Genomic DNA, 16,187 nt, shown 5'->3' with positions numbered 1-16,187 from the left:
ATTTTAACTCAATGGTTACAAAAGACTTCAATAATTTGTTTCCACCCATAGTTTAAAATTGAGGCGCGTCTCTGCACAATTTAACCCCCAAGAGCCTCATTGCTTAAGCAATTTTGGGTCTAGGTGAGGCTTGCACCTTACGGTCCATGAGGCGTGCCTCAGAGGATTAATTGTGCAATATTGAGTGAGGCGCATGCCTCATAGAACCAATCCCACCCATTTAAGTTCCTAATTAACAAACTCAATTTCATCGCTTCTGTCATTTAGGCTACCCGAACCGCATGGAGGAGTTCTCCGCACGCCTAGATCTGCCACCTAGCTTCACTCGGCCTCCCTTCCTGCCGCCTCTCCTACTGGCGTCGCCTCACCCCAGTAAGGTTCTAGTGTCTGGCCACCCTCTATGACAACTCTACTATCGGTTTTAGGTATTTTTTTAATTCAAGGTATAATTTTCAAGTTATAGAAAATCTAGAGTTTTTAATTTTTTTGAGAATTTTTATTTGATTTTGCATTTGAGCATTAGGAATTATCGTTAAGGGCAAGGAAAAGTCAAATATGTCATTGCGGCAGGACTCTTCTTGGAAGTACAGTGTACAGGTTGACGTAGTAGGCGGTGAGAAGACATACGTGTATTTGAAATGCAAATTTTGTTATAATGTGGTGAAGGGAGGAGTTACCCGCATGAAGGAACATTTATCTGAGTGTTGTTCAAAGGAGTTAACCGCAGATTTTTGGTTTGATATTGCATCTATTTTATTCTTTTCCACTCATTTCACTTCTCAATTAGATATTTTTATTATATGATAGACTCTTACTGTTATTTACCTGCTAGAATACTTAAATTCTCATTTACGCAATTCTTCGTTCGTGAGGCTTACGCCTCACACCACCTCGAGGCTTACTCCTTACCTCACGGACGAAAAAAACCTCAAGGCTTATTTACGCAATTTTAAACCTTGTTTCCACCATTAACTCATCAGAGCATCTAAACTCAAACATATATTAAATGTCCACCAAACATAAATGAAATTTTCATTATACAATTAAATCAATTTAATAACTTTAATTGTACTTACCTATCATAGATAAATTTGATTCATAAACATAGAGGTTCCATCAGGAGTAGCTTAATTTTAGCAAACCTAAATCAATATGCTTAACATTCCTAAAGAAAAATAAAAGAGTCATAGTAGTTAATTTAATATACTTTGTTTAACTATATCAGATGTTAGATTGTGTTAATTAAGGTCTTTATTTTATAATTTCTCTGAGATTTAAAATAAATTTAATAAATTATTGTTAAAAATAATTGTTTTATTGTCATTCATTATTTTACATATATTCTAATCAAATTAAATAATTGTTAACTTATACTTCATTTGAGACTGCTTTCTTATTGCTTTCTAAACAATTTTTCAATACAAAAATTTTTTGAATTAGAAATTTATGTACTAGAAAGCAGATTTAGAAAGCAATAAAAAAAATTATTCTAAACAAAGGCTCAATTCAATAAAGAAAAGTGCTTCTAATGCAATTTAATGATTATCACCACAAATTGGATAAAAAAATTAGAATCTGATTGAGACTGCTCTAACATTTGTTGAAGTTTGTTATAAAGCTACAGTGGAGAAAGCAACTTATCTATCTTGTTTGCAAAAAAAAATTTGATGGAAATTTTTTAAAAGCAATGAAAAAGTAGCAAGAAATAGCAACCAAATAAAATGGTGATTATCGTTTGAAAAACAAAATAGTAAAAAAAGCTATCCAAAACACTATTTCTTTTCTTAAACTTGTTTGGCTCAATTTTTTTTCATCAACCAACTATCCTGTACATAGTTTGCAATGTAAAATGAAAGTAAATGTTTATACACCTAATGGTTAATTATGAAATAAAAAATATTAAAAGAAAAAAAAAAACAAATACAGAACAGAGACAACCAATAAATTAAAGAATTATCACTACAGAATAAATTATTAGTCTATTAATTAAGAGCCTTGTACATTATCCACATGATAATTTACTCTAAATACCTATAAAAAGTAAGTCAAGCACAAAAATATCAGTTGATGGGCAGAGCAATGAGTAGTGAAATTGAAGCCAACATCCATTTAAAAGAGTATTAATGAATTATGAAAACTGAAGCAACATATCATCCTATAAAGTTTATGATGATCATTCTGTTAAATCATTAGGATATTCAACAAATAATGGCATCCGGATAAGGTTGAACATAACCATTGAATCCTTAATTCCATTTGCTTCGCAGATAAATAGTATCATAACTTAGGCTTAGTTTGAGACTACTGTTTTCAAATACAAAAATTTTAATTTTGTACTACAAAGCCACTTGAAGAAGCAAAAAAAATCATCGTAAACGAAGCCTTAAGCTTTTTTTGGGACATCTTCTGACAATTATTTTTGTATTAAAAAGCTGCTTCAGAAAGCTGTAAAAAAATTATCCCCAAATGAAGCCTTAGAAATCAACATGCAGAACAAGTAAAATACAACACAGCCAATATATTATACTCGTTTAGCCCACTTTCCATATATTTTTCTTTGGTGTGTATTCCTGAGTCCCACGCTTTGGAGTTTGAATAGTATTTTTATTGAATTTGTTTGTAGGCCAAAAGCAAGAGCATTACTTGAGCACAAATTTTGACAAAGCTACTGATATAAAACTTACTAATCTTCTACTATATTAAGCACACAAGGAAGAGAAGAGAAAACCTATTGGCCATAAGAATTTTGAAGGGTGTTCTCTGGCATTGCTTTAGTTTTCATGAATACGAAGAAATGAGGTCGTTATTATGATATCTTATTCATATCTCTTTAGTTTCCAACACAGCAGGAAAATATTTATGCCATCATCATCACAAAAATAAATTAAACCGAACAAAACTGTCAGAAAAATAGAAAGATTGCAAACTTCATTGAATAGCAACAATAAGTACGTATATTCTTCTTTAAAATCGTCTTTAACACCAAAAATTATCAGCTCAACTAAGACACAATGGAAACATATTATTTAATGCAATTATTTAAGTTTTGCTTTTGCAGTTCAACAAATGCTTCAACAAAAAAACTGTAATTTTTTTAATCTTTCTAAAACATTGACAGAATGGACAATTCTACACATTATCTGCTTGGTTGAAATCTCATCATCAATTTGTTGGCTTATTGCTCATATCTAAAAAATTCTTCTAAGCTGCTATAGAAAGAAAAAAAATATGTTCTAAACTGCTGTACAGTTGAAATTTCCTCTGTTATACCCATGTCATTGACATTTCCATGATCCATGGATGCCCTAAAAAAGTCCAAACAACGATAATAATTAATTCGTAACATTGATAATGCCAAATAAAAACATTGAAAATTTTTTTTTTGAAGGAAGGAAACTCACTTAGTACTTGCTCTGCTGAGAGCCTCATCGCTGGATCTCTAGCAAGCATTTGTTCTATCAGATCCTTGGCTCCACGTGATACCCAGGGGAAGAATTCCTTGGGAAAGCAAACTGGATCTCCTTTCTTCACAGCAGCCACTATCTCTTCCACAGTTTTACCATTAAACAGCAATGTCCAACCCAACAACAAGTATAGGACGACTCCAGCGCTCCACACATCCACCTTCTCATCGTAGGTTTCGCCGGCCATTACTTCTGGAGCAGCATAAGCAGGAGTTCTCACTTTCCCCTTTTATGTTCTTGTTCCTTTCTCGAAATGTGTTGCGCAGCCAAAATCAACAAGAAGCAGACGACCATTGGAGCCGAACAATATGTTTTCCGGTTTTCTATCGCGGTGTATGATGCTGCGGCGGTGGCATTCTACTATTGTTTGTACCAATTCGGTGATGAGGGCAGCAGCCTCCTTCTCGAAGAAGGCACCGTGGCTAGCAATGCGGTCAAAGAGATCTGGCCCAGGGCAGTGATCGAGGATGAGATAAACGGCGGTGAAATCTTCATAGACTTGGTGGATTTGGACCGAGCGTTGGTTCTCGGAAGCCGCGAGGAGCGTGAACTTGATCTCGGAGTAGACCAAGCGGCGGTCGAAGCAACCGGAGAACTTGTCGATTATTTTCACGAATAAAAACCTTGCCGGTAGAGACAGAGATGCATTGATATACTACGCCGAACTGACCGCGGCCGAGCAGTTCTCCAAGGCAGTAATCGAGGTCGAAACTCTCGCCCATCTCTCTGTCTCTTTCTCTCTCACCAAATCTGCAAATTTTTTTATGGGTAATGCTATCTACGACTGAGATTCTCAGCGAGGAGAACTGCGAAGTATGGAGCAGAGAGGATGGAGGAATGAGTAAGGAGAATTAAAGCCCTCAGTTTAATTTAAAGCCCTCAGTTTAAATAAATTAAAGCCCTCAGTTCAAATAATTTTTTTCTAAAATTTATTTAAACTGAGCTCACTTATTCCTCCATCCCCTGTGCTCTCCTTTGCTCCACATTGCGCAGTCCTCGCTGAGAATCTCAGTCGCAGATAGCATTATCCAAAAAAAATTGCATATTTGGTGAGAGAGAAAGAGACAGAGAGATGGGCGAAAGTTTCGACCTCGATTACTGCCTTGGAGAACTGCTCGGCCGCGGTCAGTTCGGCACAGTATATCAATGCGTCTCTGTCTCTACCGGCAAGGGTTTCGCTGTGAAAATAATCGACAAGTTCTCCGATTGCTTCAACCGCCGCTTGGTCTACTCCGAGATCAAGTTCACGCTCCTCGCGGCTTCCGAGAACCAACACTCGGTCCAAATCCACCAAGTCTATGAAGATTTCACCGCCGTTTATCTCATCCTCGATCTCTGCCCTGGGCTAGATCTCTTTGACCGCATTGCTAGCCACGGTGCCTTCTTCGAGAAGAAGGCTGCTGCCCTCATCACCGAATTGGTACAAGCAATAGCAGAATGCCACCGCCGCGGCATCGCACACCGCGATATAAAACTGGAAAACATATTGTTCGGCTCCAATGGTCGTCTGCTTCTTGCTGATTTTAGCTGCGCAGCACATTTCGAGAAGAGAACAAGAACATTAAAGGGGAAAGTTGGAACTCCTGCTTATGCTGCTCCGGAAGTAATGGCCGGCGAAACCTACGATGAGAAGGTGGATGTGTGGAGCGCTGGAGTCGTCCTATACTTGTTGGGTTGGACATTGTCGTTTAATGGTGAAACTGTGGAAGAGATAGTGGCTGCTGTGAAGAAAGGAGATCCAGTTTGCTTTCCCAAGGAATTCTTCCCCTGGTTATCACGTGGAGCCGAAGATCTGATAGAACAAATGCTTGCGAGAGATCCAGTGATGAGGCTCTCAGCAGAGCAAGTATTGAGTGTGTTTCCTTCAAAAAAAAAACTTTTCTATGTTTTTATTTGGCATTATCAATGTTACTAATTAATTAGTATTGTTGTTTGGACTTTTTCAGGGCATCCATGGATCACGAAAATGTCAATGACATGAATATAACAATCATTCATGTGAATTTCAATTCTATAGCAGCTTAGAACATTTTTTTCTTCTTCTATAGCGGCTTAGAACAATGTTTTAGATATGACAAATAAGCCAACAAATTGATGAAACTTTAAAGAAGCAGATTTGTGGAATTGTTCTTTTCAATGTATTAGATTAAAAAAATTCAATTTTTTTGTTGAAGCATTAGTTCAACTGAAAAAGCTAAAGTCTATAGCATTAGTTCAATGGCAAGTGTTTGAAGTTATTTTGTTAAAGAGGTTATATTTTCATTTTAAAACTTATTATTTTAATTTATTTATGAAATTTTTGTTTGAGATGTTTATGCAATTTCAATTTTTAATTTTAATCCCTTGCAAACCCTTGCCCTAGAGCCATTTACATATTCATTCTAACATCCTATGCTTTCCATGATTACCTTCTTTCCATTTGTTAACCCTTCCTTATCTGTCTTTTTAACCTACTTTAAACTAGCCACTTAAATAGACTAAACTCCTTACACCCTAACTCATAGTAGCTTTTTAGCACCTTTTGAATTCAACCTATCCAAAGCCTGCTCAGTCCCAAACTACTTCCATTAGGTCACATACATTCCTTAACATCAAATAAAATCAGTCTCTAATTATCATTCAGCGTAATTTTAATGTATCCACTAGATTAGGGATAGATATGCTCGAGTTCTACATCACACCAATTTCATTCTCCATTAAGTGATTCTGATGAGCTATTTGTGATCACTTCTTTCACCCTATTATAGTACATCCTTCAATAATCAATGCTCATACAGATAAAGATAAACACTTAGGATGGTGGACCCGATCAAGATAGAAGATGCACTTATAGGCTCGAGACTTAATTACGCAATCCAGAATATTTTCTTATTGACTTTTCTTTTAATATTTTTGGTAGCATTACTATTGAAAGTTTTTATTTGTTTGGCCTAATTTTTTTATTCTAGTTGAAGTCATACACTTGTAAACTAAATATTTTACTTATTTCATTATATTGTTGAGTTTCATGAGATTGAAATTGTTTAATCATTTATTACAAATTCACATCAACTACGACCTTACTTCTATTCAATTTTTTTCCTATATTCCATCTATTTATTCTTAGCACTCTTCCCATAAGATCTTGTTAGTTGTTGTGATTGTGTGATTGGATGTAATCGAATCTTCTACAGAATGTCTTTTTACATTTAAGTCATTTGGTTATACATACGATCTATTTTATTTTGATTGTTGATTTGAACTGTTATTTAGTATATGTACTCTACCAAATATTGTTTGTAGATTTTCTATTGATGTTCAAGGCAGTCTTCAAAGCAATTAAGCTTACTTATTTTCTCACATGATTTCATTAATAATCAAGCATAACCACCCCTATGGAATGCACTCTTAGAATGAATAAATTTTATGACCAGTGGTGGTGGTATTTTTATTAACTCGTGTTTATTCGAATGATTATTCATTCCTCTCTAGAGGGATAAAATGACCCAATGAGATCTATCCCCCAAATAATAAATGGACACACACTGGTAATGGATGAAGCTTGTTGGAAGGTTGTAACTTTATTGGATAAAATATCTAACATGATAGGCATCTCTTCGAGATGAAGCGTTTTAATTATCATTGTCTAGGGATTTTTGTAAGTGAGCACCTTTTCTCCTGAATGGCTCTCTCGCTAGCTTGAGTGCACTTTACTGAGTTCTTTCTCTGCCCCACTTCTTTTATGACTCAACATCTTAATATAATTTCAATAAAAACAAGGTAAATGATCTTAAATGAAGGTAAAATGATCCTACAAGACTATATTTCATGCTATGAGATGTGGGCTCCAAAAATTCGGCCCCGGCCTCCTCGCCGCGCTTGAGTGCTTAGGTTTTTATTTTGGCGAGAGAATTTTAACGGAATAAGTTCTGGAGTAAATTTTGGAAGGCAGATGGGTTTGTAGATAAGACACTACCCAGAGATTTCGCCCTCATTTTACGAGGACTTTATGATCTGAGTTCTGGTTTTTTATAGGCGCAAGCCCCTATAGTTAATTACCTATGTTTAAAATTGCGCAATAAGAGGCGCGCCTTGAGGAGCTCCTCTGCGCAATTTGACCCAAAACCGCCTCAAGGCTTACGCAATTCCTCTCCTGGCAGAGGCGTACGCCTCACTTGGACTTATGTGCGTCGCCTCAGTAGCCCATATTTGCGCAATTCTAGTTGAGGCGTTAAACCGCCTCAAATTTATGCTTAAGTACCGTCTAGATATGCTCAGCGAGTACCGCTCAGTACATCTAGGTATTGCTCTGTATTTGTCGGACGCGAGGTGAATGCTCATAATGTGGTAACCGCCTCGCCAGAGCATGCAGGTACAGCTAAGTAGTGTACTGTCAGGTACTATGCTCGCCCTTGATAGGGTACTGCTTTAGTACCGCTAGGTAACATGCTCAGTACTGCTAAGGTACATGCTCAGGTACCACTCGCGTTATCTTTCCCATAAATACAACTTTACGAACTTCAAGAAACAAATAGAATCTTCAAAATTACTCTTTACGAATAAATTTTTTCTAAGATTCGAATCCCCGCCAGGCGGCAGCACCCCCTTTGACCCCCGGTGGGCAGTTCGGACATATTTTTCTATGTTCATCTATCTTTACTGTAATAGTGTTAGATGTTTAGTTCTGTTCATTATTGAGTGCATGTCTTGATTGGAGAATGTGGACTCTATAGGGAGAGAGGAAGGTAGAAGATTCTCTTGAAGACCCATTAGTGATTGGCCATCGATGAATTATATATATTTCTTCTATAATTGTACTGTTGAGAGTTTTGAGACTATTATTTTGTGTTTTGTACTTTGGAGAATAATTTTATTGCAGGTATTTTCTTACTCCAATTTTAATGACATTTAGAGTTTTATGTTATGATTAGAATCTTGCTATTTTTTACTTGCTAAAACCCTTAAATTCTCATTTACGCAATTCTTCGTCGGTGAGGCTTACGCCTCACACCGCCTCGAGGCTTACGCCTCGCCTCACAGACGAAAAACGCCTCGAGGCTTATTTACGCAATTTTAAACCTTGTTAATTACCCCTCCCGATAACGAGAGAGAACTTTTGATTAAGGCTAGTCGTCAATTAGATACATAGAGTATACATGTTATCTGGCATATAGTAGCAGCATGAAGTTGAGATTGGAAGTTTGAATATTTAGGAGATTTGATATTTAAAACAAGAAATTTCACCATCTTGCACTTAAAGCGGATGGTGGGGGAATGGATGATGGACCCCATCAAGATCCCATGGTTCCGTCGTCCCAGGCCATAATGGTCCCTAGTCTACTTAGTCAGATGAGGTAGTCGACCCAACCTGACAGAAGGATCCTTGTCGGCAGTCATGGGTTGCTTCGTCCAAGGGGACCTTGTAGACCTGGGGTGAATGTTTATCTAAGGGGACAAATTTGAATCCACCTTAGCTTACAGAGGGTGAATGTTTAGCTACAAGCATATTCTCAATATAGGCTTCATTTGATACAACTTTTTTTCTACTTTGCAAAGCAACTTTTTAGTACAAAATCATATTCTCAATCGTTTATGTTTTAACAAGTCATGTATTATGAACAGCTATATAGAACATTTACCCAAGCTTCTAGTAATGCATTTAATTTAATAAAATTTTCTTGTAGGATTACTTTAAAATCATAGACATCATTAATATGGCAAGCACCTATCTTAGCTTTTAATAATCACACCTTAAGTAGCTTCTTCTTTAAAAATTAGTTGAAACTGGATTCCGTAAGCTTCATAGTAGCAAAAGACTAGCTATGGAGATTTAATTCTATGATCTATATTTTCTCTCTAATGCATTATTTGTGTCTAGATAACAACTTAAAAGTTCAAGCAAATCTAATGACATCTAAGGATGGAATCAACGTTTGTATATCAAGGCAATCCTTTAAGTTCTGACCTTTGATGTTGTTATGATCTCTATATATAACATTTAGCCTATTTTTCAGTCTACCTAAAATAGTTTTAATATAGTTTTGAAAAAGGTTGGTTGGAAGTTTAGCTACAAGCATATTCTCAATATAGGCTTCATTTGATACAACTTTTTTTTCTACTTTGCAAAGCAACTTTTTAGTACAAAATCATATTCTCAATCGTTTAAGTTTTAACAAGTCATGTATTATGATCTGCTATATAGAACATTTAGCATATTATTCAATCTACCTAAAAACAATTTCAATATAGTATAAAAGAAGGTTGGTTGGAATTTCAGCTATAAGCTGCATATCCTCAATTTAGTTTCAAAAGTTCTGACACTGAGCCTATGGAGTATGCTTTTGCCAATTATAAAATTGTTTACTCTCAAGCTGAACTTCTTAATCGATGCAATTTCTTTCATAATAATCATAATGCAGTAGTATCAAGTATCAACTGAGAAAACTAAGCAGACCCATAAATTAAAAGTATTTCATGTTTTATTTCGTTTTGGAGAAAGAATACAATTTAGCTATAGAAAGAAGCCTGAAGCTAACTAAAACAGAATATATATATGAAAATAATTATTTCAGTTTTACAAGAATTGACAGCTGCAATTTTCTAATAGCAAAATTTGAAACAAAACAATGCTAATCCAAAAAAAATTGCAAAATCATGAAACATGGATCGATAACCATTTATCTCTATCATGATCCAGGTTTTATCAACATATAAAAAACTTCAACTAAAACAAATAGAACAAAATAACTCAATAACATTAAGAACTTTGTTGCCTATTGAATCGAAATAGAAATTGAATTGTGCAACTGCAAATATTTGGTCATGGTATTTGTAGGATTCAATTTAATACCAATCTTTAAAATTCTTATGTCACCTTATACAACTACTTCCCTTATGAAGTTATATGTATTCTTAGATCAATCTTGAAACACAAGATTTTTCATTAAATTTATTGAACTTTGATCGTCACAATATACAATAATTATATTTTGTTTAAATCCTAGTTTGTATGTAAACACTTGAATCGATAACATTTTTGAATACGTAATCAAACCTTTATGTGAATGGTATTACTTATATTTTTCATACTAAAATAAAATAGTATGACTTTTTTCTTGTATTTGTCACAATACTACAGCAAACTATTCCTTAGCTTGGGTATATAAAATACACTTCTAATAATTTGAGTTATGACATTCGTTGGTAGCCTGACATTTCCATTTCCTAAAACCAACATGCTAGTATACGTTGTTGCCAAGCTTTATAGAATCTCAAAAACTTCCATCAAGATTTGAGAAATCCTTCTCCATTTCACACAAGATTGCTGCATCCAAAGTCTAGAAACAGTAAAACTTTTCGCATTATTTTTTATTCTTTACATAATTTGCTGCTATTTCTTCGCTTGAATATTTCCATGAATACTGATAGTACTTCTTTGATCAGGAGAAGTTCTCCATAAGCATCGCCCAATGATCATAATACCCATCAGTCTTTTGAACATCTAGCTATAAAAACATACTCTCTACTATCATTTGTAGATCACTCGCAGAAAACTAATGCTTCTATTCAAGTTAGAGGGCTCAATTACCAATTGTTAAAAAATAGAGACATGTGATATGCAATAGAGATGGTTGAAAGTGCACACACACACTTTATTGAATAATAGACTTGGCTCAAATAGTCTTACAAAAAATTAAAATAAACATAACAAAAAGTCACATTTTATAAATGTTATCTCATGACAATACAACTAAATAAACAATAAACAAAATTAATCAAACTAAAAAAATTCTACAGATATGGTCATGCTAACAATTAGACCACTAAATTAAACATAAATCTAACAAAATAATAACTAATGTAAAAAAAAACTTAAAAAGTATAACACAATTTGACTATCAAAATTGTAATCCAATAGAATATTATGAAAATTTCAAAAGGGTAATTCTACCTCTTAAACAAAACAACTTCAAAATTTTGTCTTTGGACAACATTTTGAGCAAAGGATTAAAGAGGAAAATATTTTAGGAAGAATTGAAATATTTGATTACAATGAATTATAATGCTATGCTTGAAATTTTGAATAAGATTTTAGAACTCTAAAATAACTGAGATATAAGGATCATGTAATAGAATGAAATGCTTCAAATAATTCAAGGCTTCCTTGTGTGTGAACTACTAAAGATTAATCATATATAATACTTCATTAAACAATTTGAATATTAATCAAAACTACTCTAAAAATGATCTTTTATCTAACATTACATAGATAAACATGATCATAATTATGTGTTTATAGTTTGAGTTATGGCCTATTTAATAAGGCTAAGTTATTAGAGCTTGTTGTGTTTCTTCCTTTGGTTTTTACCTAAAAAACTTTTACTAAGAAAATAATAATAACCATTTTAAGAGTTCTAATTTTATTTAGTTTTCCTTAAGAGTAATTCCGTGGGTTTCCATTTTGAAAGGTAAAAATTTATTATTAAGTTACGTTCATTATGATTTGAATTTTCTTAAATTAAAAACTAAGTGATGTGTATAACAACTTTTATATGTTAAAGCTCCAAAAATTTCTTATGACCAATGCAAGGCAAAATTAAATTTTCTTTTGAATTTATTGAAAGCTATCATACATGAAGAAAAAAGATAACAAAATGTTAAAAACACATAAATTCAAGTGCATTATTATGCCTATGTCATTGACAGTCTTCTAATCCAAATAAAAATACTAACATATTAGTAACATCAAAAGTTACTAATCATCAAGCATGGATGTATTCAAAAAATATTTTAAAAAAGTGCATTTTATAAAGAACTAAATTTGGGCAGAAAAAACTCACTGAGCACTTGCTCTGCTGAGAGCCTCCTCGCTGGATCTCTTGTAAGCATCTTCGCTATCAAATGCTCTGCTTCAGGCGATGACTAATGGAAAAAAGTCATTGGGGAAGCAAAGGGGATCTTCTTTCTTCAGAATTTCGAATATCTCCTCCTCACTATTACCGGTAAACGGCAACATTCCACCCAACATCATGTAAAGGACGACCCCAGCACTCCACACATCCACCCTCTCATCTTAATTTTTCCCTTCAAAGTTATTGCTCCCTTCTCAAACAACGCAGCGCTGCCAAAATCAGATAGAACAGCCAGCCATTGGAATCAGACAATAGATTTTCCGGCTTTATGTCCCGGTGTGAAATTCCCCGGTGATGCCATTCTGCAATAGATTCAACGAGTTCTGTTAGGAGTGCGCGGCCTCGCTCACGTAGAAGGAGCTGTGGGCTTCAATGCAGGAAAAGAGATTGGGGCCAGGGCAGAGATCGAGGATGAGGTAGATAGCCTCGTCATCCTCGTAGATTTGGTGGAGCTGGACGGAGCGTGAGTTTCTGAACGCGGAGACGCAGGTAAGCTTGATCTCCGAGCCGATCAAGCGGCGGTGTTTTCACATCCAAAGCCTCGCCGGTGAAGATAGAGATAACGATAGCGAACTGGCCGAAGCCGAGCAGCTCTTCAATGCGGTAGTCCCGCTTCAAACCCTCGCTCGCCATCTCTCTCTCTCTCTCTCTCTCTCAATAAATCTGTGATCTTGTTTTTTCAAATTTTGGAAATTTTTCTGGGATTATAAGTGCAGAGCTGAGTGCTGCAGAGGAGAAGTGTGGACGAAGGAAGGCTGCTCTTTATTTATAGATGAAAATACTATTTATGGAAATATTTGGATTTCCCAAAAAAAAAAGAAATATTTGGATTTTATTTTATTTATAGACTGAGTGGTTCGAATTATATTTTTGGAAATGTACGAATTTACTTTATTTTTGGAAATAAAGTAGAGGTAGCCTGCAAGCACCTGCTCCACTACGAGTGATTATTCCGTCAGGTTACCGAATTCATCCGGAAATTAATAACAAAACATCACGTCACTAAAGTGCTCGGTATTGTGCTCGGTACAGGCGCTCGGTACACTAGATATGCTCGGGATTTTTACCGGATGTAATAAAAATTCCTCCACTACCCTCTTACTACATCAAGACCGTTGATGCGTAACGACCACAACTCGTCCCAGCCATACACCTGGCACATATTCTCTAAGCATTGTAACTACTACTCCGAAATATAAATTTACTGTGTAACTATAACTAAAGTGGTAATTAATGTATTCTTCTACAATCTTATTAAAAACAATTTTTCATTAATTAACAATTATGCATTTTAATTAGTAAATATTTTAAATAACGAATGAAAGCAATACAAACATTTTAAATTATCATTAGATTTATTTTAATCACATCCCAACTACTAAACAAAGACTAAGATTTCGTTTGGGACAGTTTTTTATGCTTCTTAAAACAATTTTTAATACAAAAATTAAAATTTTTTATATTAGAAAATTGTTTTAAGAAGCAATAAAAAGTTCGTCCCAAATGAAGACTACGAAGCCTAAGACTTGATTTATGATGTTGTATACTATGGAAGAAGTAGGTAGCACAACAAAAAACACACAAGTAAATACACAGGAATAATTGTGATAACTATGGAGTGTAAAAACTGAAGAAAAACTATTTTCCTTCCTTGAAAGAAGAAATACTATCAAGAGAGTTCATTCTCTCTAGCAGAAAATGACTAAGCTAAGCAAAAAGTTAATCCTTTACTATAGAACCGTAAATAGTAAGAAAGAGCGTGAATACTAGTATTTCCTAAAAGAAAAGCAATGAGCACTAAGTAATAAAATGAATCATAGGTGGATAGTGGTTATGATGCACCGCATCATTCTCCCCCCCAAAAGACTCCGAGTCGGACGAAGAAATGATGGTCTTGGCTTCATCTGATGGGTGCTAGTTAAAAATGACCTCAACGTTGAAGGTGGATGAGGTATTCAACTCTGATAGTAGATCGCCAACATAGGCGTTGGCATTAATTTTTTTGACAATTGCAACATGACCAATCTTTCGCTGGCTCAATTTAGGATATGCTCTAGAGGCGAAACGTTCACGCCTGAGGCGAACCATGACCAAATCACCGAGTTTTGAAGAGCTTCTCCCAACGATGCCTGTCTGTTGAGTGCTTGTACTTGCTATTGAATTCAATCAGCTTATTTCAGGCATCAGTGAGCATGGTAGAAAACTATTCTACCAATGTCGAAGTTGTTTTGCTATTGCTTTTAGGTAGCACTGCTACATCAATAGTGTGGTTCAGCATCTTGGTGTAGACATACTGAACGGACTCCTTCCAGTAAACTAATTTGGATCGCGCATTGCATAGCCCAAAGGGTATTACCTTCCATTCATATAGTCCTTGGTATCAGCACAATATATTAAAACTATTTAATACCATACTGTCTAATGTATATATGCTATCCTATAATCTCTCTACATGTGTATCTACCATATGAGGTAGTTTATATATAGGTCACGGTATATTGTAATAAAGATAAGATTATAAATCAGTTTGATCTATTCCTCTATATCTCTATCTACTCTTTGTTCTTGTTTTTCTACATGGTATCAGAGGTGGTTCCATCCTGAGGATCTAACCATGGAGAACTCCCTCTCAACATCATCGCACGGCGGTGAACTCTCAGGTGCCAACTCTAAAACCGACACCATCTCTCCGTCCTTAAAATTTGTTGTCTCTAATCTCAAAACCCTCATTCCTAATCAACTATCCACAGATAACTACCAGATATGGAGGAATCAAATCCTCAAGCTTCTTCAAGCAAACGACTTCGCTCATTTTCTTGAACCTCCGACAACTTCTTCCTCCACATAGATTCTTCAAGACGATGGCACTACCTGCCCAGCTTCTGCGTCCAAGAACTGGCGCATCACCGATCAAAATCTCGCGGTGGCGCTCTGCTCCACAATCTCCTCAATGGTGCTTTCATATATCTTGCATCTGGAGTTTACTCATGAGATCTGGAAGGTTCTTGAAACCCGATTTCAAGCCACAAACCGTTCCAAGGTAATTCAGCTAAAAAACAAGAAGCATCACGTTTCGATGAAGAATCTGTCCATGAAGAAATACCTTACAGAGATTAAAAATCTAGTCTATCAAATCGCATCAGCTGGCTCAACGGTGGACTCTAAGGAGATCATGATCTATATCTTGAACGTACTCCCACCTTCCTACTAATCGTTCAAGACATCAATTCGTACAATGCTCATGCCAATCAGCCTAGAAAATCTTTATGCCCTTCTCATTAGTGAAGAAATCCATCTCAATGAGAAGGCATCTAGTTTCCCTCCACGATGGACTCACAAACCGCGTTATACATGTCCAAAGGACACGGGGGACGAAATAGTTGAAGACAGTCGCAGAATTCTAATCCAAACAATAGATCTGTTCAGAACTCTATTCCCACTGGCCAAATCTGCACAAAGAAAGGCCATACGCCCGACGTTTACTGGCATCGAATGAACGCAAACTACACACCGCCGACAACCCCGTCCAAGATGAATAATGCTCTTCTTGCAACCTCTGATATTCCTTCCACCGAGTGGTACCTAGATTCCGGGGCATCCTCTCACATGACCAACGGTGTAGAGAATCTCACTCATCCAAACGCTTACCACGGCTCTGATAGTGTAATCACAGGGGACGGAAGGTCCATTCCCATTGCCCATTCCGACACGGGTATCCTGCCTACCCCGTCTCATAAGCTTAGTCTCTCTCATTTATTGCACATTCCTGCTATTTCGCATAATCTCATTTCTATTTCCAATCTTGTTAAAGATAATCATATTTCTGTCACTT

General features: G+C 35.7%; 1 protein-coding gene across 1 annotated transcript; it reads left to right on the top strand.

Annotated features, from left to right (window-relative positions):
* Positions 1-4,536: 4,536 nt before the first annotated feature.
* On the top strand, positions 4,537-5,440 carry LOC110112112 (phosphoenolpyruvate carboxylase kinase 1-like). Its single transcript, XM_028694144.1, has 2 exons — positions 4,537-5,310; positions 5,411-5,440. Exons 1-2 carry the CDS (start codon positions 4,537-4,539, stop codon positions 5,438-5,440), a joined length of 804 nt encoding a protein of 267 aa, XP_028549977.1.
* The last annotated feature ends 10,747 nt before the right edge of the window (positions 5,441-16,187 follow it).

This window comes from Dendrobium catenatum, unplaced genomic scaffold, assembly GCF_001605985.2.
Source record: "Dendrobium catenatum unplaced genomic scaffold, ASM160598v2 fragScaff_scaffold_405, whole genome shotgun sequence".
NCBI lineage: Eukaryota > Viridiplantae > Streptophyta > Magnoliopsida > Asparagales > Orchidaceae > Dendrobium > Dendrobium catenatum.
The sequence above is the reverse complement of the archived record's forward strand: the minus strand, read 5'-3'. Positions and strand labels throughout refer to the sequence as shown.